This window comes from Chelmon rostratus, chromosome 15 (genome assembly GCF_017976325.1).
Source record: "Chelmon rostratus isolate fCheRos1 chromosome 15, fCheRos1.pri, whole genome shotgun sequence".
NCBI lineage: Eukaryota > Metazoa > Chordata > Actinopteri > Chaetodontiformes > Chaetodontidae > Chelmon > Chelmon rostratus.
In genome coordinates, this window is record NC_055672.1 from 4,792,774 (window position 1) to 4,815,431 (window position 22,658).

Sequence of the window (22,658 nt, forward strand, 5' to 3'; positions counted from 1 at the left end):
GAAAGTTCAGCCTAACAAAAAGCCAGAAGAGGCAGTGTTGATGATCTGTTTGGATGTCCAATAGTAATCCCTCTTGCTCAGGTTGCCGCCTGTGTTGCCGCTCTCGCTGCAGACGGACGACTTTGTTTGGGCTTATGAACCACATGCTGACAAAACACAAGCGTATTGGGTTCAGGCGAGCAGTTCCCGGCTGGCATCCGAGCCGTACTGAGCTCAGGTTTAAACAGTCTCCAAAGCTGTTGTTAGGTCAAAATAAGCTGTAAAAAATGTGCAATAATCACTAATGCTCATCAACACATACACAAGAAAACAGTCCCTGTTAATGTGATGTGAGGAATTGCCTTTAAGATTTCGTTAAATGTTTCGCACCTTCAGGCATCGATGACTTTCTCTCCTTTAATCCGTCAGACTGCCGCCTGAGGTCATCGAGCAGCCAAGTGTTAAATGTACAGACAGTTACAACAAACAAGCGCGAGGAGGCTTTTGTTGTTAGAGATGAGAACAGACTGTCAATTAATATCAAGCGTGCAACATCTGTAAACTCCTCTAAGAAACAGCTCCTGTCTTTAATCTTGTGTTGAAGTAGTCTGGTATGTAAACAATCTGTATTCTTTCTTGTTTTTTTAATTAAGGCTCTAAATGTATCTCAGTATGGTTGTTGATGATCTGTTTAAAGCACGTCACACATGTCAATAATTATGCTTAACTTTAAGTCTTAATATAATGTAAACGAGTGAGTTATGTAAAAATTCACCCCCTTCAGTTGTCATGAATGATGAAATTAGCTATGGAGACCAAAACAGTTTTTTGTTTAGTTTAAACATGTTTGCTTCTGCTGTGAAGTTGGCCATTGTAATGTGGGGGTCTATGGGGATTGGAGCCAGCCTCAAGTGGCCATTTGAGGAACATGAAAAGAGCGAAATCAACAATAATGTGGTCCTGCTAGCAAGTGTTGTTTACGAAGCAACACTTGATATATCTTCTTCCTCCGTGCCATGGAGCTACAATAAAAACACATCAATGAGCCACATTTACACTGGGCGACATGTTCCTTCATTACAGTGAACATATATCCCGCTGCTGTAAGAAGCTGCTAGCACACGCTAAAAATAGTCTAGCAAATGCACTAATATTTCCTAAACTATGTATTCTTGATCTGCTCTTGAGGATATTTACAACAGATACAGCATTGAAGTGAGAAAGTATTATAGACTAAAGTAGACTAACATTGTTGGTTTTTTGTCTTTTCATGGGACTTGACATGAATGTTTCAATGGGTTTCTGCACTGCTGCTGCTTTATCAAGCCTTTTTGTGCTGTATAAAAGTGCACTGCTGCACTACCAAACTGCAGTGAGCAGCACAGAGCCAAGCTTTTTCCTATCAGATTCTGCCAAACCCTGTTTATTCTGTTTAGCTTTGCACCGTGTGGACTCTTTTAAGGCGGTCCGAGACAGAACTGCCTCATTACAAAGTCGCAACTCTGCAGGTTTAAAGAACGATGTGGACAATAATCACTCCTTCCCCTCGATTCATATTTCTGTGTCGCACAAACGCATTTTCCTCCCTGCTGATGCTGCGAGATGTTCAGGGCACAACAAAAGAAGAAGCTGTAATTAATTCTCTAAATTAATCCGAGAAGCGTGACCTCCTCATCGCATCGCATTTAATACAGATGAGTCAGGTACAAATAATCATCTGAAAGCTTGACTCCAGGCTGCTTTTTGTTCTCCTTTAAAATAACACAATTAACCAACAAACAATTTCACAAGTTTCTCTTTTATGATGACTTTTATGATCTTTGACTTTGGAACAAAACTCATTAGATGAAGAGATGCATCTGTTTAATTAACTGTAGAAGCAGCAGAAAAAGACAATTAACCTCCCCCTCCTTTCTCTTTGTTTAATGCAGACTTTGATTACACTTTTGATGAAGAAGACACCTCTATTGCCATTCCTCCCCTGCCTGTAGCTCATCTTAACTTAGGTTCTCTAAAAATAGATTTTACTCTCGGCTCCATTTGAACAAGTTTTGGCTTATTTTGTTTCTTTCTTTCTTTTTACAAGCCATTTAACGTGGTTTAAAGTGTGACACGTTTTGGTATCTACTTCAGAATAATCCAATTAAACAGATTCATTTCAAAAGGCTGTTTGTTCTGTAGAAACGCTTCCATGTAAAAGTCAAATGTAAATATCCCAGAAACAAGAAAAAAAACAGTTATTTGATGAGCAAAGGGCTTCAAATTGTTCAGAGCTTAAAAGGAACACCAATTAATAAAAGATGGAGATGTAACTTTTCTAAGACCACTGTGCTGTTTGATGTTTGTCTCTCTGTGAAACAGACACAACGTGAGCCTTGAGGACCTTATGAATGCACTTTAAATGGAGTTCGACAGCAGAAAAATCTTGAGCTACTTAAGAACATCACTTGTAAACAAGCTGCTTGTAGCCAAACATCATACATCTGTTATGATGTTCAATAATAAAACCAGGAGTTATCCAATGTAGAGTCAGAGAGATTAATTTTTGAATGCAACGCAGCCATCTGAAAGACCTCGCTTCACTTTTGCTTTTATTCTCTCCACCAATACACACAGTCCATACCCGAAGCAACAAGTATAAACAATTGTTGCAAGGCATTGTGGGAAAACCAAGGGAATAACAACAAATTAGAGAAAGTGGGTGCATTAATTAGCACTGGGTGGCTGTTTCTTTACTTTCTTTACTACAGACATTTAGTGTTTTCCATAAAGTTGGGGAATTTGGATGCTACATCAACAACAACTCATATTCTGTTAGACCCTCCGTGCCTGGCCCGTGCCCACACCTCTGATTTTTCTGTAGCACCTTTCGAGAGCAGAACATCACAAACAGGGATGGGGTTTGATTGCATTTTATCAAATCTGAACCAGCTCCGAATCAGCTTATCGAATCCCGTAACTGAATTTCATTTGGTGGTTTGCTTGTTGCAGAATTAAGGCGTCTCCTTTTTTTTTTTTTTTAACGAAATATGTCCTTGCATAATCTTTATTCTAAGGTTTGGGTGTGAAACTGTGCCGAAAGGGTGGAGGACTTCACCACATATGTTGTCACTCCCCTGTGACATTCATTCATTCAACCCCGTCCTAGTCCTTATGAACAGATACCGGCATATAAACCAGGATCTGTAGGCAAAGGTCAAGATCTTGGTGTCAGTAATAATAAGAATCAATAATAAGAATTTAAGAGAACGATCATAATGTAGAGACTAAAGAGGAGTAAAAATGAGCTTGAGCTTTTTAAAGGTGTTCGCAGTGTTCACAAATCTGGTGTCTCACAGGACACCTTTTAGAAGATTTGGTCAGTAGATTAGCGGCAGCATTTTTGACCACTTGTAAGCAGTCTGTGATGTTTTGCTGATGCAGACGAAGAGGGAGTTGAAGGAAAAGAGTGCATAATCATCTCCGTCTCAGTTTAAGACACAGTGGGCCTGAGTTTCGTAGTCAGTAATTTTCTCAAACTGGACAAAACTCCTACAAAGCCATAGAAGATGTTGCACTCTTGTCCACAGGCAGCGGAGAGACTGTTGCGGCCGGTGAATTGACATTGAACATCCCCACTTGCAGTGAAGCAGCATCCAATTCAATCAAACTGCAGATATTCGACCGGTTTCAGACTTCAATGTCATGTCTTCCATGTGCTCCCCTCAGGTCTGATCCGATCACGCGTGCGAGGAGCCAACACGGCCTCGGCCTCCATCTTGACCTTCCTGGACAGCCACTGTGAGGTCAACACCGATTGGCTGCAGCCGATGATCCAGAGAGTCAAGGAGGTACAGACACCTTGGCTCGCAGTCTGCCGTCATTCACACTCTCCAATTAGACGCTTAATACAGGCAGCTCACACACACACACACACACACACACACACACACACACACACACACACAAACACTCTCACACACACATGCATTTCGGAGGTGGAACATTTGCTGTGATTGGATGGAGTTTCAGGGGATTTTGCTCCTTTTCAGGGTAGATTTTATTGGCTGTGATCTAATACGTTGGCATTGCATGTAGTTATATAAACATAAATTTCTTCAGCTAAGATTTAAGTCGCACTAAACCAGATGTCACACTGCTAGATAGAGAACGGTGCCATTTTCCCAACCAGTCCGTTTTCCACTTGACTCTGGAGTGCTTCACTGGTAGTCGCTCTGTTTCATTTTGCTGCAGTGGTTGGTGTCGTGCATGGTGACGCTGTTTGCTCCTGCTTCAGGCTGCATGCTGGGTCCTTTTTCTGATCAAAAACAGTCTTTTTCTAATGCAGTGGGAAGATTCTCTCCATTCACCGCATCCTACAAATTGAATTATTCAGCCCACCAGGGACACTGCCATCACATTCACACGTGAATGTTTCACAATTCAAAACGAAAATGTGAACAGGATGAAATGCAAAACCAGCCTCTCTTCATTATCAGGGGGATTTTTCAGCTCGTTTTTAATGTCGCTGGTATTTTCACATGAACCGGCAAGGGCGTGTTGGCTGTGAGCCCTCGCTGCTTCTGTCCCAGTCTGCTTTTCTGTATCAGTTTCTCAAATTCATGCAAGCAAAGCGTGTGCAGCATGTAAATATATCATTTAGAGACGCGTAACCATCTGCAGAGATGAATGGGTGCACTTTCATAGAGATGAGTGGCTGGTATTTTGATAAAGAGAGATGTGGCTGTGGAAAGAGACCTTCATCACTCACTAATGAGTAATAGGCTGTTTGCTGGCTGTCCCCTCCCTCCCCTGACATTACTAACCTGCGACTGGGCTCTAACCAGCACAGCTGCTCCCCCAAATCTGCTGACATCCCCCATCACAGATAAATAGTCCCACTGACTCTGCAGCAGGAGCTGTTTCATCTCATATTTTTCTCACTTATTACTTCTCCCGTGTGTGCTCTGACACTCAGACTGTGCCTTATTTCCTTATCCTCTACTTTTTCTCCTCTTCCTCCACTGATCTGTAGAAGCTCCAGATACTGATCTGATCAATGAACAGAAAGTACTAGGCAAAACATTTAATTAAAGGAACAGTTTGACATTTTGGGGAATAAATTTATTCACTTTCTTCCAAAGACGAAAGTGTGGAGATTCCTCTTTCATGTCTGTAACAGGCAGCCGGTTTGCTTAGCTTACCATAAAGACTGGAGCAGGAAACAGCTGGCATGTCAACACCTCCAAAGCTCATTAACACATTGTATCTCAGTTGTTTGATCTGTACAAAATCTAAAGTGCAAAAATGACGATAAGCTGTTTTACACAGGTTTATATGTTGCGATGTTCGTTGCCTGAAACTGCTGTTTTTACACTTCTTTTTTTGTGCAGATGAAAAGAAAAGATGCAACGTGTTAATTAGTGTGCTTTAGGGGTGCTGGGTGGAGCCGGGCTAGCTGCTTCTCCCAGTTTCCAGCCTTTATGCTCGGATAAGATAACCATCTCCTGACTGTAGCTTCATTTTCACCATACAGATAAGAGAGTGGTAAAAATCTCAGCATGCAAGCAAATATGGCTCCAAAAAATGTTGGAACTTTTCCTTTGACAGAAGGATAACTATATATTTACAGCATAAAAAGTAAGCAGTTCTCTTCTGAAGGCCAGACGTCTGCTGTTTGTTCAGAAAGTACTCCAGACAACAGCCCGGATGAAAACATTCACTCAAAAACTGTAGATGCAAACAAAACTCATATTCAGACCACATATTCAGAAGTCTGTGCCATATAAAAAACCCTCAATGTTTTATTCACAAGGCTCTACACATTGTGAGTGTGTGCACATCGTGTTTGTGTTTCCGTACACTCATCTTTGGCTCGAGGCAGCTGTGACTCATCCAGCTTGCATTACAATCTTTTAGTCTGGCATTCATGAGAGCGCCGGGCTCAGTGATAATTCACCAGCTCCTCGGCCCAGCTGCACCCGGCCGCGCATTCAATAGTCTTCCTGTACTGTGATCCTGGGTCATAAAGGCCTCCGAGAGCTGAGGGATCACTGTTCAGTATGTTCTTTAATGCAGCATGATGACAGTTTTCAATTTGCTAATTTAGAACAAGCAATTGAAAGTGCTTGAATTTAATTAGTGACGATGTCCCAGTAATGAGCTCACCACACAAATGTTGGGGGATTAGGGATTTAAGTTCAGTGAAAAGTGTAGCCTGTCACTGCACTCTTCAGCACGGTCATTTCTGAGGGGGACATTTAATACCTCGTTGGTGACTTTATTTCTCAGAAGTCATTATCTTTTTTAGACCATGGAGAATAATTATAATTCTGGGTGGGGAATATTTTTCTTATTAAGGGCCATTTAGATTTTTGTAACATCCTTTGAGGGCCACACTAAATTGGACACATGTATCACACTGATCTCTGTGATGGTTGGAACTGCTTCTTTTTGGTGAGACATCTGATGTCAGATGGTAGTGATGATGATGATGCTACTTGCAGCAGGTTTTCCAGGTTTTGGTCAGTCTTGAGTGAGTCTTTGCATCATCAGGTGGTTTAACGTTAAACAGCAAAGCAAATATGTTCAGTTCGTTTTGTTTACTCTTCACTTCCTGAAAAGCCAAACGCCTGAAGGACTTTTCCACAGTTTTACTTTATCTGTTGCTCGCAGCTCTGCAGCAGCAACAAGGCGCTACTTCACAAATTCTCCTTCTGAATGAGGATTCAGCCTCTTTTAGCTCATGCACTACAAAATTTGCCTGCATAACTCTGTCTCCCACCCAAACTCCACTGAAGAGCATTAACTTCATTAAAGCACATTGTCCGTGCAGCTCATATAGTTTAGCATGTTTGTAGCTGTAATGACGAGATTAGTGTATGTCGTCACTGCAAGCTCGTCCCCACAAGCTAAGTAGACGCACCGTCTTGCCTTTTGCTCGAACAAAAAAATAACAGTTTGTCCATTTGTCTTGCACTCCGCGTTGACTTTTCTGTTCTTGACGGTCGCCATGATGCACATGTTCAATAACAAATAACTGCTATGTCTGTGCTGCGTTCAGGAACCACCTGGAGGAACTTATTAATCTACTATTTTATGTTATTTTCTTCTATCACATAGAAAAGTGATTGCTGTTTAGAGATCATTTTTAATTTTTGAGTATCTTTTTTTGCATTTATGAATTACCTTGTGGGTCTCATGCACTGCATGAGGTCAGATGTCCCCCACCCCTGTTGTAATGTGCTGAAGGAGTTTTACTACATATAACAAGCAGCTAAATATTCATCATCACTAGTTGGTTGTATGATGCCCCTCACCCCTGTTTTTCATGTGTCTCTTCCATAACTAATGCAGCGGCCCCCAACTTTATTGGCTTGTGACTCCATAAGCTGAAACCCTGATCCCTTCTCACCAGGTCAAGCAAAGAGTGATTTTGTAAAACCATTTTAGACTCCTGAAGAAGTACAAGTAAAGATTAATTCACAAGCAAATGCAAAGATATTTCTGCTATTTTGTGTCTTCAGTTGGTCCCTCACTCAGAGACTGATGTGACATTACTGGGCGATGAAATAAATGAATAGAGATCTCCACACGTCAAGTGACATTTGGAAACTATTCATTGTGCACAAAAGACATTTCCCAGCGATGGAGTCTAAAGCTTTTTATTCTCCTCTACAGTTCGGATTTCAGTTTTCTGTGTCCTCTTTCCCTTTTTTCACTTCATTGTGTGAATCATTTCACTTTTCCACAAATTGACATACAGTTGAAATGCACACAAATGAGCTTAAATTCCTTATTATCGACGACATTAAAAGCAGACAGATGTAAGTGACGAAAAAAGCGACACCCTGACACTGTAATGAATTCACACACAGAAAGAGGGAACAAAGGAGGGCAGAGATATTGAGAGATCATCGGTGACATCCATTTTGGAAGTGCATTGCATTACCAAATCACTGAGGCTCATTAAAAGCCCAATAAATGTCTATTGCTCAAAGCTGTTGACAGCATCACTTTCCAAATTGCTCTCTGCCAGAATGGCATTTCACACTTCCCCCACACTCTTTACTGCAATGAACACAAAGTTCACGAGGGGTTCAATCTCTGAGCAAAGAGAGGGATGGCTCTAATTGGAAGCAGTCGTTTGGATTGTCCCAATGTTAAGCTGTTCGACCACTCGGACGCATACACACATGCCTTATGGGTAAGCAGCAGTGTTTGCGCAGACACACATTCACATACAGATGCAGACACAAACACACACACGCTATCGGCAATCAACTGTTCTCCTCTGTGTTTACTTTATGGTTCATGTTACTTCTCCAGCAGGAGGTAGTTTATCACTTCGGGGTTTATTTGTCATGAATTCATTGTGGGCTGTGGGACGAACGGGGAGGTTTGGCACATTTAGAGGTGCTTATGTCCTGCACAGTATAACCAGTACCAAAACTGCAAACTTAACATCACACAACTCAAACAAGTGTGAAAAGCCGCTTAGAGCATACTTGTTTTTGTGCAGTGTGCTGTTCCAGCCCACTAGAAAGAGGGAGGTGGTAACCACTCTTATAAACCCTTCTTTAGTCACATTGTGGGTGGGTGACTAGTTCATTGACCCAAGAGCACAATCTGATATTTAATATTCATTACAACCATATATATATTGATTTGTTTTCATGACACACACAAATAATATTGTATTATTTTGCAGAACTTTCACCTGATCTTGAGGAAGATTCTTGTCTGACTGAAACATTGTTCAATGAAAAGTTTCAGCAGCAAGCTTTTTCTTTTTTTTTTTTGACAAGATCAGATTTCTAAAATGTTTTCATTCTCTTCAGAAAATGACTGCTTTCTGTTTTTATTTATGTTTTAGTCACAACTTTCTTGGAATCGGGGTTTAAATACAAGTACATTACAGTGTGTCGTCAACATTTATGAAGTGTTTGTGAACTCCTTATTAATGATTACAAGTGTTACCAATAAATAATTAAGAACTTAGAAAACACCATCATAGAAAAATCTAAATTTCTCCATTTTTCTGAGTAAACTGACGTTACCACCTCTTTAACAGAGCTTAATCACTTACACGCCTCAGAGGAGCAAAGATGAAATGTGATGCTTCGTTCCATTGAAATGTCTTGCAGCAGGATTAGTTGCATCATTCCCCTTGATAGAACAGTTTTGACCTCTTTAGACTTATTTCCCGTCTCCACGCACCTTAATTAAAGCTGTGCCAGAAATCCTTAATCTGCAATTCATCTGTCATTAAAAAGAGCTTTAAGTTTCCATCCTAATTATTCAGAAACATAAGGCTGTCGAGCTGTTGAATTAGGGTGGCTGGATCTGCTATCATGGATAAATGTGGCTGTTAACAATCTTTCCACCACATCACCTCTATGAATTCAGTGTAATGGATTATAATATATAAAACCTGTTTGACTTCCACCATTGCAGAAAAGTAAAAAGCAGCATATTAATGTTTTTTAAGACTTTAAATATAAAACATTAAATCATGTCTAAGTGCTGCCTCATTGATAACGACAATGCGTCTGTCTGTCCTTCTCCTCCCGTGCAGGACCATACGCGAGTGGTCAGCCCCATCATTGACGTCATCAGCCTGGATAACTTCGCCTACTTGGCTGCGTCCGCTGACTTGAGAGGAGGTCGGGACACAACACACAAAACATGCACAGTAACAGCTGACAACACACAGCTGGAAAACCCCCGAGTTACACGAAACCCTCATTATGTGACATCACGACCCCTGCCAGATCAATTCGAAACCCATGAGGGAAATTTCCTAAATGGATTAAAGTCAGTCTGGAAGTGAAGTGTGTGAAGATGCAAAGTTTCAACAGCTTTGAATTAGTAGATTTTCTGCAAGGACTTGAAATCACGCAAGTTAGTTCAGCCACAATCAGCAGGATTCTCTGATCTGAGTAGATTCACCTGCTGGATCTCACCCATGGTCTCTTATTGCTCTCTTTCTCTTCAGGTTTTGACTGGAGCCTCCACTTCAAATGGGAGCAGATTCCCATCGAGCAGAAAATGGCGAGGAGCGACCCCACACAGCCAATCAGGTGCGTCTACAATGTTTGTCATCATTCCCCTTCCTCTTCCTTTATGATGTAGGAATCCATAGTGCCATAGAATCAATTCCAAACCTGAAATCATAATTAACATACATTATGTCAGAAATATCACGGGTATGCATTAATATGTCAAAGTACTACGGACATAAGTAAAGACAAACTGTTTTTAATCCTAAAATGCACTAAAATACAAGATATTCTTCACCTCAGTGATCCTAGACTAGATGCCAGTTATAGGATTACGTCTTGTATAATGATAAAAAAACCCTTTTCGCTGTCTCTTATTTCCTGTAGGAACGTTCATGATATCTCAGATTAAATTGCTTTGCCGATGACAGGATTAAGCTGCGAGGGGCAACCATTAGTGTAACCCACTGTTGCTCTCTGTATTCTTTGTATTTTCTATGCTAAAATGCTACCTGGTAGAGTGATTAAACACTAATTAACTTAGTAATATACAACATGTTGGTACACAGCTGAAATATTAAAGTCCCCCCCAAGTCAAAAATGTGTTTTCTTGTTGTTCCCACAGTTGAATGTTTGAGCTTTGCTGTGCAGAATGAGGCCTGTGTAGTGTTTGAAACTAGAAAGCTGTGTTCACATCCATTGCTGAAAGTGGACATTTTCAGCAGAGGTGGGCCCATGACCTTGATTTGTGACATCACAAATAGCCAAGTGGAAGCCAATCCTGGCCCAGTATTCAGCATACGCATGTGTGATGTGGAAACCCGAAGCCTCCAGTGCACAAACTCTGAGGATGGACCTCACAGTGAAGGAGGAGACATCTTGTGTCCAGCAGTTAAACTTCCACTAACAGATCTTAAAGGTCATAAAACTAGATTTTGACACAAGGACCCACCTTAAGGCCTACATTTTGTCGGTTTATGCTGTGTTTTAGTGGTGATTAAATCAGCACATAACAGTTAATACTAAGCCTGGAGCTCTCATGGCCTGTAGAGTTGCACTTGCACATCTTACTGTTGCAAATAGGAACTCAAGATCAGTTACCTGCTTGGATTTGCACTAAAAATAAATGTGGCTAATCTGAAGAGTTTGACCACTTTTTAGACTGAGAATCTCCCACTATTAGTAAGTCTCTCTGATTAAGAGTGTGAGCTGCAGTCAGTGTAGACTGTGTAAACTCTGCAGGACTCCCGTCATTGCTGGTGGGATTTTCGTCATGGACAAGAGCTGGTTCAACCACCTGGGCCAGTATGACACCCACATGGACATCTGGGGAGGGGAGAACTTTGGTGAGAAGTGTTTTTAAACTTTTTACCTGAACCAGAGTAATTGTATTTTGTTAATCAGTTTTGTTGATACAATATACAATATATGTACATTTTATACTAATGACTATAAAATATAATAATGGAAATTGCACATGGTATGGTATGGACGATTAAGTACAGTGTTTTGCACTATTGCACAATAAATAAATATATATGTCACAGTATAATAAAAATGCATAGGTTTAGTACACAAAGAAAAATATGTAATATTGCACAAGATATTGCATGGATGTAACAAGCAAGATGTCAAACATAAATCACACAGCAGTGCAAAAACAGTATGTACGTAACGGCGGTGCTACTATTATTACTATTATGTTTATTTGCCAGTGACATGGAACTGACATGAATAACAATGAAAAATTTTAATTCAAGTCTTAATTTCATGTATTTATTCTTGTTGTGGCGTGCCTGGTCTGGACAAGTGCAGATGCTTTTGGATGCTGCAGAGGCCCTCTCACAGCCTGCTCTCCCAAATGCCAATTGTGTCCTTGGAATTTGCAACGCAGCAGAGCATTTAATTATCCACTACAACAGCTTTCATAGCGCTGATTTACAGCTTAAAGCCATCTGCTGCACAGGAAATGTAGCAGGTGAACATGGCCGGGCCGATATTGTGACGATGCGGATCAGACTGTGTCATTTATAGACAGACTGCAGGCCCACATGCTTGACCCCACCCTCTGTTTCTGTCCTCCCGCAGAGCTTTCTTTCCGGGTGTGGATGTGCGGAGGAAGCCTGGAGATTCTTCCCTGCAGCCGGGTGGGTCATGTGTTCAGGAAACGACACCCGTACGACTTCCCTGAAGGAAACGCTCTCACCTACATTAAGTGAGTGGGTTGATCCGGTAGGAAACCTGACGTCGTTATTACGCTGCAAAACAATTTACCAACTGGCAGGAGGGTTAATCTTTTAGTCAGCTTTAAAATCTTAAGTGTCACATGATTCTGCACAGTTCAGTATGACGTTAAGTGCTTCGCCAGTGAGAGATGAGCAAGCAAGTGATTGGATTTGGAAAGAGTTTGCAGAACATCTTCACTCAGACATCATGTAATGTAGCTACTTAAATAGCAGTTCTCAGTGTCTGGGATGGGTGGAAACAAAGATGTAGCTCTCTGTGCATCATGGAGTAAAGATATCCTTGCCTGGAATTTATCTACCAGGCTGCAAGGAAACAAATGATTCAGCAAATAATAGCTATATGACTTATTTATTTTAAGTTGTAAACTGAGCTGCATTCTTCTTCCCCGAGAACGGTAGACTGATTTTTAACTCGTCGTTAGTATGCAGGGCATCCAGTCTGTCATCACCATCTTTCAGCATTCAGCTCTATTTGTATTTTTTTAATTCATTAAGTGACCACAATCAAATACAAGTTTAAGCCCTTGGCTGGTCCCCAATAATATAAAAAATACTGCAAAAAATACTCGGAGGCCCTTGATCAGCTTATGCTGGAAGTAGTTCTGTTAAATGTGTTAATATCAATCTATGTCTTTAATGTCTAGACACTGCTGCTACTTTAAACAAGTTGGATTGGAATGAAACAAGCCAAGCTGTCTCATCTGCCTCTGTTTGGCAGCCGTCTATTCGTCTTCCCTTGCAGATACATTTAGAATTTAAGGAAGATGAACCGCGTGGCTGCTGCGTGTGACGCTGTCATTAGAGTCGCCTGCAGGAACGCTAGCAGCGCTGTCATTACTGCGTCTGAGCAGGTGTTGTGTTTGTGTCCACGCAGGAACACCCGACGGGCTGCTGAGGTGTGGATGGACGAGTATAAACAGTACTACTACTCTACGAGGCCGTCGGCCCAGGGCAAGGCCTTTGGCAGGTTTGTGCATCATACTGTCACCCCCTTCTCTCGTCATACGGTACAGAGAGCCACTCACATGCAGGTTTGGTTATGTTTCATGGAGATTAGAGATTTGCTGATTAATTCTTTAGTGTTTGATAATACTTTATTTCATTCACTCATTTGTCCTAATTGTCTATACATTTTTTTTATCCCTTTCTTGATTAATCAATTAATTGTTTTATCTATAAAATATCAGAAAACATGCCTGATATAGCTTCCCAGAACCAAAAGTGGCACCTTTAAATTCATGCCCAACAAAATGTCACATTTGAGCAGCTGGAAACAGGGAAAGAGTTGCACTTCTACTTTGAGAATGCTTACTTTTAACGTTTATACTGAGATGATGACTCTCTTTTACAGAAGTGTCATTGAATCTGTTCTAACCTTCTGTATCATCGCTTGGTTTGAAAATTTGTCCGGTAATAATAGACTTGGAAGTGTGGACGGGAGTTTGAGCTGCTGCCTCCTGTTCAGAGGACTAAAAGCCTCCATGCCTCTTTCACCCCAAGTATTGATATGTTTTAGAGCAGTTCGCTCTCTGGCTGCAGTCTTTGCACTATCCTGGTCACATTATGCACCTTTGCAGTCTTTGTACTTGGTATGATTTCCATTGTCCTGTCTTAGTTATGTGATTTTTTGTTGTTGTCCTTTTGTAATCTGTCATTTTGTGAACCCTTGTTGCAAAACAAATTTCCCCCAGTGGGACAATAGTTATTATCTTTACTTAATAACAGACTAGTTTTAAATGCAGAAAAGACAAAGTTCTGGTATTCCTCACCTCCACTAGTGACTCTGACGTTAAAACTTTAAATGGCCTCAGATTTGACTAAAAAATGGAAAAAACAAACTTCTTCTTGCATAGAATTTAACGGTTGTCTCTCTTCTTTCAACCATAAAACTCACGTGCAGTCAACCTTCATGTCTGTCCTTGACTGTGGAGATAATCTGTGTTATTACTCATCATTGGCCTCTGTATCACACTCATGTTATTCATCTATAAAGCTCTGCTGTGGAAGCTTCCAGACTACCTCACATCTCCTCTGTCACTTTAATCTAGTAACAACAGCTCACGATCCAGCAGCTTCGTAACCTGACATGTCCCTTATGTTCACACTAATGCAGGCAGAACTGCTTTCAGACACTTTTTAAATGGCATGAGCTGCAAACTGCCCTCAAACTGGAGTCCAACATCCCTCTTGGAGACTTTAAAGTTTTGTTGTCTGATGTTTTTTTATGATTCTTGTAACAGATTTTATTAATTCCTTGTTTATTGTGCAGTTGTGTTGTTTCTGTTTGGCGTTTATACTCTCGTGAGTGTTTCTTGTTTTCAGGTTCCTCTTTGAAAATAGATCTTAACCTCAATGAGACTGCCTGATTGAATTAAGATTAAATAAAAATGAATATGATGAATAAATAAATTGAATCTTGAACCTTGAAAAATCACTCAAATGATGAAACTGATTTGCAAAAGTTTGTTTTTTGGGATAACAGCTTCAACTCTATTTCTGTCAGAAACACAGGAAGCCGTGAGTGCTGTTTTTGTGGATTAGAAGAGAAATCCCTCTCTGGTATTAGCAGGAAAGAGTTATTGCTGGCTCAGCACTATTAATAAAATCCTCATTAGTCGAGTCTGATGGTTCGGCTCAGTTCTCTGCTTCAGGATCAGCAGGGTGCTCATTTAACGTCTTCCTCCCTCACTGCGTCTCACATTCTCTCTCCTCTTTTTGTAGCATTGCAGACCGTCTGACGCTGCGGCGGAAGCTGAACTGCAAACCTTTCCGCTGGTATATGGAGAACGTTTACCCTGAGCTGAGGTACGACACTCAAACTGAGCCGCCATCGCCCATGTTCAGCACATTAATTCATGCTACCTGACAAATATTTTGAATATTCATGTGTTTGATAAAAAGTGGAAGTAGAGGCTTCCATATTTCACAGCACACTTGTGTAAGCTGCATATTGAATAGCAATTGGTTTGGTTGTGTCACAGAATCGCCCAGAAAAACTTTCCCCCTTCAGCAGATGAGCGTGAAAACATCCTTTTAGTGTCAAACTGTGCACAGTGAAGGTCAAACACCGAGCTCTTTTCAAGTGGAGGCGTACGCAATTTGTGAATGACCTTCAGGCCTGGCTTATTATAAAATTGTTAATACTTATTCTATGCTGTCAGTTATGTAACATCAAAGTGGGCCAAAGTTTCCTTACAATCTTCAAACTTTAAAAACCAACAAATGGAAAATAATATGTCTCTTTTGATTGATTATGTGGGGCAGAAATGATTTTCAGCCTTCAAAATACGCAATAATAAAGGCAGTAGTTTATTTTCCCAGAGCACTGAAATAAGAAATTATCTTGGAACTCCTTGGGGTGTCTTTACCCCTGAGTTCAGAACCAATGTTCTAAATTTATCTGATTTGGGTGGGAACTTCTGAGTGGGGTATCAGTGTGTGTCCCACTAGCTTGTTCCCTCCTCCTCCTCTTTGGCTGTATCTGCTCTGTGTCTTGTTTCCAAGTCTCTCCATGTTGCAGTTGTATATTTTTATTTTAAGTACGCGTTGTTATAGGGCGCATTACTTGTGGCGCGATTCAATTACTCAACAGGGCGACCAGTCAACTCGATCCATCTGTTCGTTATTGTTGTAATAAGAGCTTTCATTGGCCTCTGTCCTCGCTGTCAATGGATCCCTCAGGGTCCCGGAGCAGGAAGCGGTGTCCAGTGTGCTGAAACAAGGCGGTTTGTGTCTGGAGACCCGTGGGACAGACACTCTCGGCCTGGCAGAGTGCAGGGGTGTCGGCGCCAACAGGCCGCAGTCGCAGGTCAGGACTCTGCCACTAGGGGGACACTGTGGGTCGTTATTGCTATTATTAATGTGAGAATGTGTATGAATTTGACCTGATGCCACTGGTGTGAGGACATATTTACGATCAATGCACTGATTTGAGTGAATAGAAGGTGCAGGGACCTCAGATTCTGTGCAAGGGGTCCAAACAATAGTGATGATGTGACTTATGTAATAAAGTAAACATGTGTTTTGTTATTTCTCTAACAAATTGTCATAAAGTACAGTAACAAAATGGCTAAGTTAAGTCTTACTTTGATTTTGCAAAACTTTTATTTTGGAAGTTTAATCGTGTTAGTCAACATCAGTCGCTGCAGCGATTTTACCACTATATTAACCATGATGCATATCAAATCAGCTGGACATCACAGTTATTATTACGTGATGTGTGTGTGTTGGTAGCCTGAAACCTGAGGTGCAGGTTAAGATGGGCAAGTGATCCAAAAAGATTCAGGAGTATGTCGCTGACAAGGAAATGTGGTTCCTTGATTTCAGACTGCATCTGTTTGAATCAGCCGGACTGAAACGTAATGGTTTGCATGAATCTGAATGTCTCCTCTCATGTTTTTATAACCCGTTTCAAACTTTTCATTGACTTTGTCTGCATTTTTCAGAGGTGGGAACTCATAGAGCCACTGATCCGGCAGCAGGACCTCTGCCTGGCCATTTCAGCCTTCACAGCAGGGTCAAAGGTCAAGATGGAGCCCTGCAATGCAAAAGAGCCCAGACAGGTAAGCAGTATTAGCCCTTTTAGAGCTTAACCTTACATTTTAATCTCTGACGTTTTTGTGTTCACTAAGGGTTAACAGAAGAAGAAGGAATTTGCTTTAATCTTGCGCTCTCAGTCATTTTAACAGGAGGTCTTAGCTTTTCCAAATGGTTTTCCCATTTTTGAGTCAAGCTGACCTTGAGGTGCCACTCACGCTGTTGAGAGATGTGGAGATGAGAGGTGGTTCCAGGATAGATGCTGCTGATGCAGCTGATGTCATAGATGCAGTAGAACAAGCGCGCCCGTAACTTCAGACCCCACCCTGCTCCTTCCGAGATCTCCCCTTTGTCAGCGTCGAACACTCAGATCCCAGGAGGACCCGCGCTGGCTGCATGTTTGATTCATGTCATTAAAAAGGGGAGTTATTAACTCAAACCATGTGTGTGAGTGTGCGGGACTCTCGCCAGGTCATCCTCTCATCTCTCTGCAGCCACATTGCGATCCTTTGAGAGTTTTTTGGGAGCCTGCCCATCAACAAGCAACCAGTTTTTGCTGTGGGAGACATTTGGCCTCCTTGTCCTGAGTGTTTAATCCCCCAGAAAGGAACAAAGTCCATGTGTTTTCGATTCTGCTCTCTAAATGAAAGAGCACTGACGTGACTAACTCTTGGAAAAACAAGGAATAGTGGCACCGTTTTGAAAAATGTAACCATGAAACAAAACAAAGGGTCAGAGCGTTGTTGTGAGTCTATTGACTTAAGTCTGATCCTGGGCTGTTATTCAGTTTGTTAGGATTTTTCAGTCTTGCCATCCATCACCAACATGGCAGGGGCGTTTCCCTGCTCGCCGCTGCATAAAAACAGCCAGGGACAAACGTTTGATTTTTCCCAGCGTGAACGTTTGATAGAAAATTCAAATTTTTTTTACATGTCTTCTTTATCTAATCCTGAAAGAATTTCATTAGTTTGGGTTTCACTGGAGAGATCCTGTCCAAGGCTGGTTTTAATGCTGTTTTAGAAGCTCGCCCAATAAAAATAAATGTAATGGAATACGTGGAAATTCTTTTCTCTGACAGAAAACTGGCTCGAAATGTTGATTATCAGCAGCTTCATCGCCAACATATCAGTGTCTTCATCTGCTGTGAAAGATCGCAACACCTGATGTACTAATCATCGTTAGTCACTCCTTGTCTTTGGTGCACAAACACACACACACTGGAAGGCACAGGCCCACCACACACACACACGTTGTATGTGACACCCACGCGTAAACATGGACACACTCTCCCTGCTCTGGGATTTCACGACTCACCTCCAGACTTCGATAAGCCTCCACGTGGCTGCAGAAATCTCCCCTTGGCGCTCTCGCTGTCTGCTGCTGCCCTCAGTTCAGCAGCTCCAACTCTTTAATCAGTGAGCTAATAAAGGAGCCACTTACACCTGGTGATTTATCGACAGCCTGTTTACGGGGAGCACTTTCTCGCTCTCTTCGTTTCAGTCTCCGGTTTCTTGCCGAACTTGTTCTGGCACTTTTACACTCAGCGGCTAAACCCTGGAGAGTGTCTGCGGCGAAGAATATTAGATTTATGGGGAATCGGAGGAATCCAGAGGACCTGTTACTCAGTGGAAAATCTTGTTGCAGGTCAAAAGCATAACATGATGTGTTTATAAGCAACAACTGGAGCTCATGTGGCTCTCTTACTGAAGTTTGCATTTGAAACCTGCTCATCGGAGTGTCATGTGAATGATTTGTGGAGCAGGTTACTGATGACCTTAAGTAGATATTAGGAGAAAGCGCAAAGAAATACAACCACATTTTTGGATATGATATGAGCCTGTGTGGAGTTTAGTGATAAGCTGACTCGTCTGAAGTTTAGCCTACAGGCACACATACCTCTGTACATTGTTACAGAACTTCAGCTGTGAAGTATTCATGTTCTTTACTTAAGTAAATGTAGTTATACTTCAATATACCCTCACCTGTCGGCTTAGTCCTGCAGTAAACACATTGTTCAGACCCGTTTGAGACTAAACTTTAGGGTCATTTTGGAGGCTGTGTTTATGATGCTGCTGAACTACGCTGCACCACACTGAGAAGTATTTCTAATATTAGGTTCAACCCATTTATATCAACACATCTCTGCATAATGCAGTTCAATCCAGCAGCACCACAACCCACAGCCAAATGGAGGTGAATCAACACGTCTCTAAAACAGTCTCAACACAAACTGGACATTAGAATTAGATGATTATATTCTAATTATAATAACCTCCGTGTAGATAAATGCATAATACAATATAATTAATTTCATGGCTTTGGACTGCTTTAATCGCCTGCCAGCTGAGTGTAAAAACACTCCAGTACAAGTATTAATTATTTCATGTATTCGTTTACACATTAAGTCAGTCAGGCTGTAATACAGACACAAATAGACCTACATGTATTCAGATATTATATAGATTACAAGTCAAAAGTGCACATAACAGCAGAATTACCTCTGTTAAACTGTTGTATATCATGAGATAATTACTACTGTTAACGTGTTCATATCATTTTACTGGTGTAGTTGGTCAGGATGGCGCTAATTTTACCTATTGTGATTCTGTTGGGTAGTTTAATGTAGAACATCTAATCTAATCTAAACAGTTTTTCCCTCTGCAATGCAGCGGAAGCAAAGTATGAAATGGAAAAGTAAAGTACTGCAGATTTTTACTTTCAGTGTACATTTACTCTGCAGTATTCGAGTTGTACTCTGTGACAGATGAACATTTTACTAGCTTGAACAAATTGTTTCTTCTCTTGTGGGATGGCAGGCTGCCGTGCACTGCAGCTGGGGCTCTGATTTTTCCACTGCGACTTCAGCAAGTCAATCACTCATGTGATTACTGTTATCCAGGTCTGACTCAGGCCATTACTCACTACTAACGCGAACCTCCTGTGCTGATACACATCATTTATGTGCACTGATAATACATATCAGAGGATGTATGAGGGCTTCCATGCTTTCTATAAAACTGACAGAGATGAATTCCATCTGTTTCCCTCCCCCCGCAGAAGTGGAAGCCCAAAGGCACGGCTCTGCAGCACATGGTCAGTGGCCTCTGCCTGGACAGTCAGACCCCGACAGGCCCGCCGGTCATCACGCAGTGTCGCCCCCAGATGGCCAGCCAGTCCTGGGAGCCACAAATCATCACCTGAGCCACGGCGGACGGGGAGGAGGGAGAGGGAGGAGAGGAGCAGATTCTGGACCCGGCCTGCAGGAGGACTCAGGGGATCACATCTGCACACTGTCTGTCGCCTTGCTGAGGGGTGAAAGGAGTGAGAACTGTACTTTTGTGACGTCGACTTCAAGCTCCTGCTCATTGGTCTCGGTGGCGAGGGCGTCGCTGGAAACATGTTGGCCTTGTTGAGCGCTACATCTGAGGTCTTTTCTGTACAGTGCTTCATCCCTCGAGGATGCTGCAGTTCTTCTACGTAATCTAAGCTTTTCACTGAAAACTGTTGCACATCTCACTTTCTCATTTCTGTGTCTATCCTGGTCAACAGTTTGTTTAAAATTGGAATAGTGAGCCTCAAATCAAACGAGTGCACACTGTACTGTAGCAAATGTGCTGAGGTGCACCTGACCTACTCTGAGTCAAAGTCACTGCTTGTCTTGTTTCCTAGTCTTAGGTTGAGACATGCCTGATGGCTGTAAGGACCAGGGCAGCTTTATGTATAGCCAACTAAAATCTGAGCTTTTTTTATTGCTGAATAGCAGTCTTGAAAGCACCATGCAAAGCACTGTCAGGAACATTATTTATTGTTTTGCATGGTCAGACCCAAAGAATGTTATTTTTTTTTCTGTCTCTCTACAAAGTTTTATGTAAATATTTGAAGCAGATAATGGCTTGGTTTTTGTGTAAAGTACTCTCTATGTTGTTTGAAAAATAAAATGTGGTAACAAAGGAGTTATTGCTCTGGTTCCTTGCAGAACAAGTTGGAACATCGTGATGTTTGGTCTTGCATGGGACTATAATCTAGAATAATGTTGCAAAGAGGAGGGCTGCATGTCTAAACCTGAATATCGATCATCAAACACAACAAGTTTCAGCATTTAAAACAACAAACACTTTTGACAAAATGAGTCATTTTTTAATTGCAAATACACGTTTACAGCAGAAATGTTCTGAAAATTAATAACAAATATGATTGGTAGCTAAATATTAAGTGCATCCACTTCAAGACATCCATTCAACAAATATTTGAAATGTAATAAAGATGTTTGTTGATATTTTTAGCTGGTGGTGTCCACACATTAGAGTGACATATTTTAACATCAGTGACATAAACCTCCTTGAATTTGGCAAGAACATCAAAGATTTACCACTGATGACGAATCCTAATGACTCTGGTTATTCATTGACTTTTCATTCAGCATTGATGGAGGAAGAATTTAGATCCTTTACTTGAGTAAAAGTACTAATATAATAATACGCACTGCAGTAAGTCCTGCATTGAGAATGTACTTGAGTAAAGTGTAAATATATCCCCTGTGACTATTAAATATCATCATTAGATAATTATTATTGCTTTCATGTAAAAGCAGGATTTTACTGTTGAGGTGGAGCTCATGCTGAACTGTTGTGTTGGACTGCAACTGATGATTCTTTCCATTATGGATTAACCTGCTGATTATTTTTGTCTATTAATCGATTGTTTGGTTTGTAAAATTTCTGAAAAGAGTGAGAAATGTCATCACAGTAACCGAGAGTCCAAATTGAGGCCTTCACAATGTTAGTTTAGTCCAACCAACCTTCCAAACCTTGAAAGTATTAAAGATAAATTAAAACCATCTAAAGAAAAGCAAATCTTCGTAGCTGTGGAGCTGAAACCATGAAATGTTTTTGCATAAAAGACGACAATTATCAAAATAGATGCCAGTTTATTTTCTGTCAGTTGAATCACTGATTAATTTAATTTATAATGAAAAGTCATATTTTCTAAACTCTTCATATATTTTGTACCTGAAAACCATAATTCCACACAGTACATAAGCAAATGTACTTAGTTACATTCCATCACTGCCAATAGATCAAAACTTCCATGTGTCCTACACTTCAGTTCGTTGAATAACTCTGAAACCAATTAGGCCATTTATTGTGTCAGCCTCAGCACAACTTTTAGGTCAGATCCTGGCCCTCTCTCCTGCCCTGTAGGTCCTCCTGTGTTCCCAACATCACCTGACCTCCCCCACCTGCATGCCCACCTGTTCCCACTTCCCCATCAGCCTTGCACAGGATATACTGACTGTCTCTTTCATTCTCTGCCAGATCGTCTTATGTGTTGTCAACTTATCAGCCATCGCCTGCGTCCTGCACGAAGCCCAGCTTGCTTTCTAAACTCCTTCGTCTTTAACGTTACCTGACCTCTACCTGGATAAGTCGGCCCTGCTTTGCCTGTTTCTGGCCACGAGTAAAACTGAACTTTGAACTTGACCTGCCTGGTCTCTAAGACCTGCTTTTGGGTCCAAACCTGGTGAAATGGAGCTGTTACATCAGCTAATACTAATACTATGTGAGCTTGCTATATAATGTATGAAGTATAAACATGTTACCATACAAAATATAGGCTTTGATATGCTTAGCATAGCATATTATCATGCTAACATGCTCAGTGTTACATCTTAGCTATAAATGTCAAAAGTGTGCTAATGTTAACGGTGCTAAGAATGATGACGTATATTAAGTATATTTACTTAAGTATCATCTGATACTTGTACTTTAATTGAGTATTTCCATTTTTTTCTATTTTATACTTCTACGTCACTACATCTCAAAGGGAAAAATTTTACTTTCTTCTCCATTACAATTATCTGACAAGTTTAGTTGCTGGTTACTTTGCAGATTCAGTTCATCAATACAAAATAAAATCA

At 41.1% G+C, this 22,658-nt stretch overlaps 1 protein-coding gene across 1 annotated transcript in view; it reads left to right on the top strand.

Annotated features, from left to right (window-relative positions):
- galnt16 (UDP-N-acetyl-alpha-D-galactosamine:polypeptide N-acetylgalactosaminyltransferase 16) overlaps positions 1 to 20,694 on the top strand; it is a 40,960-nt gene extending 20,266 nt beyond the window's left edge. Inside the window, exons 6-15 of the mRNA XM_041953472.1 lie at positions 3,688 to 3,809; positions 9,536 to 9,623; positions 9,956 to 10,040; positions 11,202 to 11,305; positions 12,048 to 12,174; positions 13,080 to 13,172; positions 14,927 to 15,010; positions 15,887 to 16,013; positions 16,651 to 16,767; positions 19,799 to 20,694. Of these exons, the coding sequence (XP_041809406.1) occupies positions 3,688 to 3,809; positions 9,536 to 9,623; positions 9,956 to 10,040; positions 11,202 to 11,305; positions 12,048 to 12,174; positions 13,080 to 13,172; positions 14,927 to 15,010; positions 15,887 to 16,013; positions 16,651 to 16,767; positions 19,799 to 19,942 (1,091 nt within the window). The 3' untranslated portion in view covers positions 19,943 to 20,694. The remainder of the gene's footprint in view (positions 1 to 3,687; positions 3,810 to 9,535; positions 9,624 to 9,955; positions 10,041 to 11,201; positions 11,306 to 12,047; positions 12,175 to 13,079; positions 13,173 to 14,926; positions 15,011 to 15,886; positions 16,014 to 16,650; positions 16,768 to 19,798) is intronic.
- The last annotated feature ends 1,964 nt before the right edge of the window (positions 20,695 to 22,658 follow it).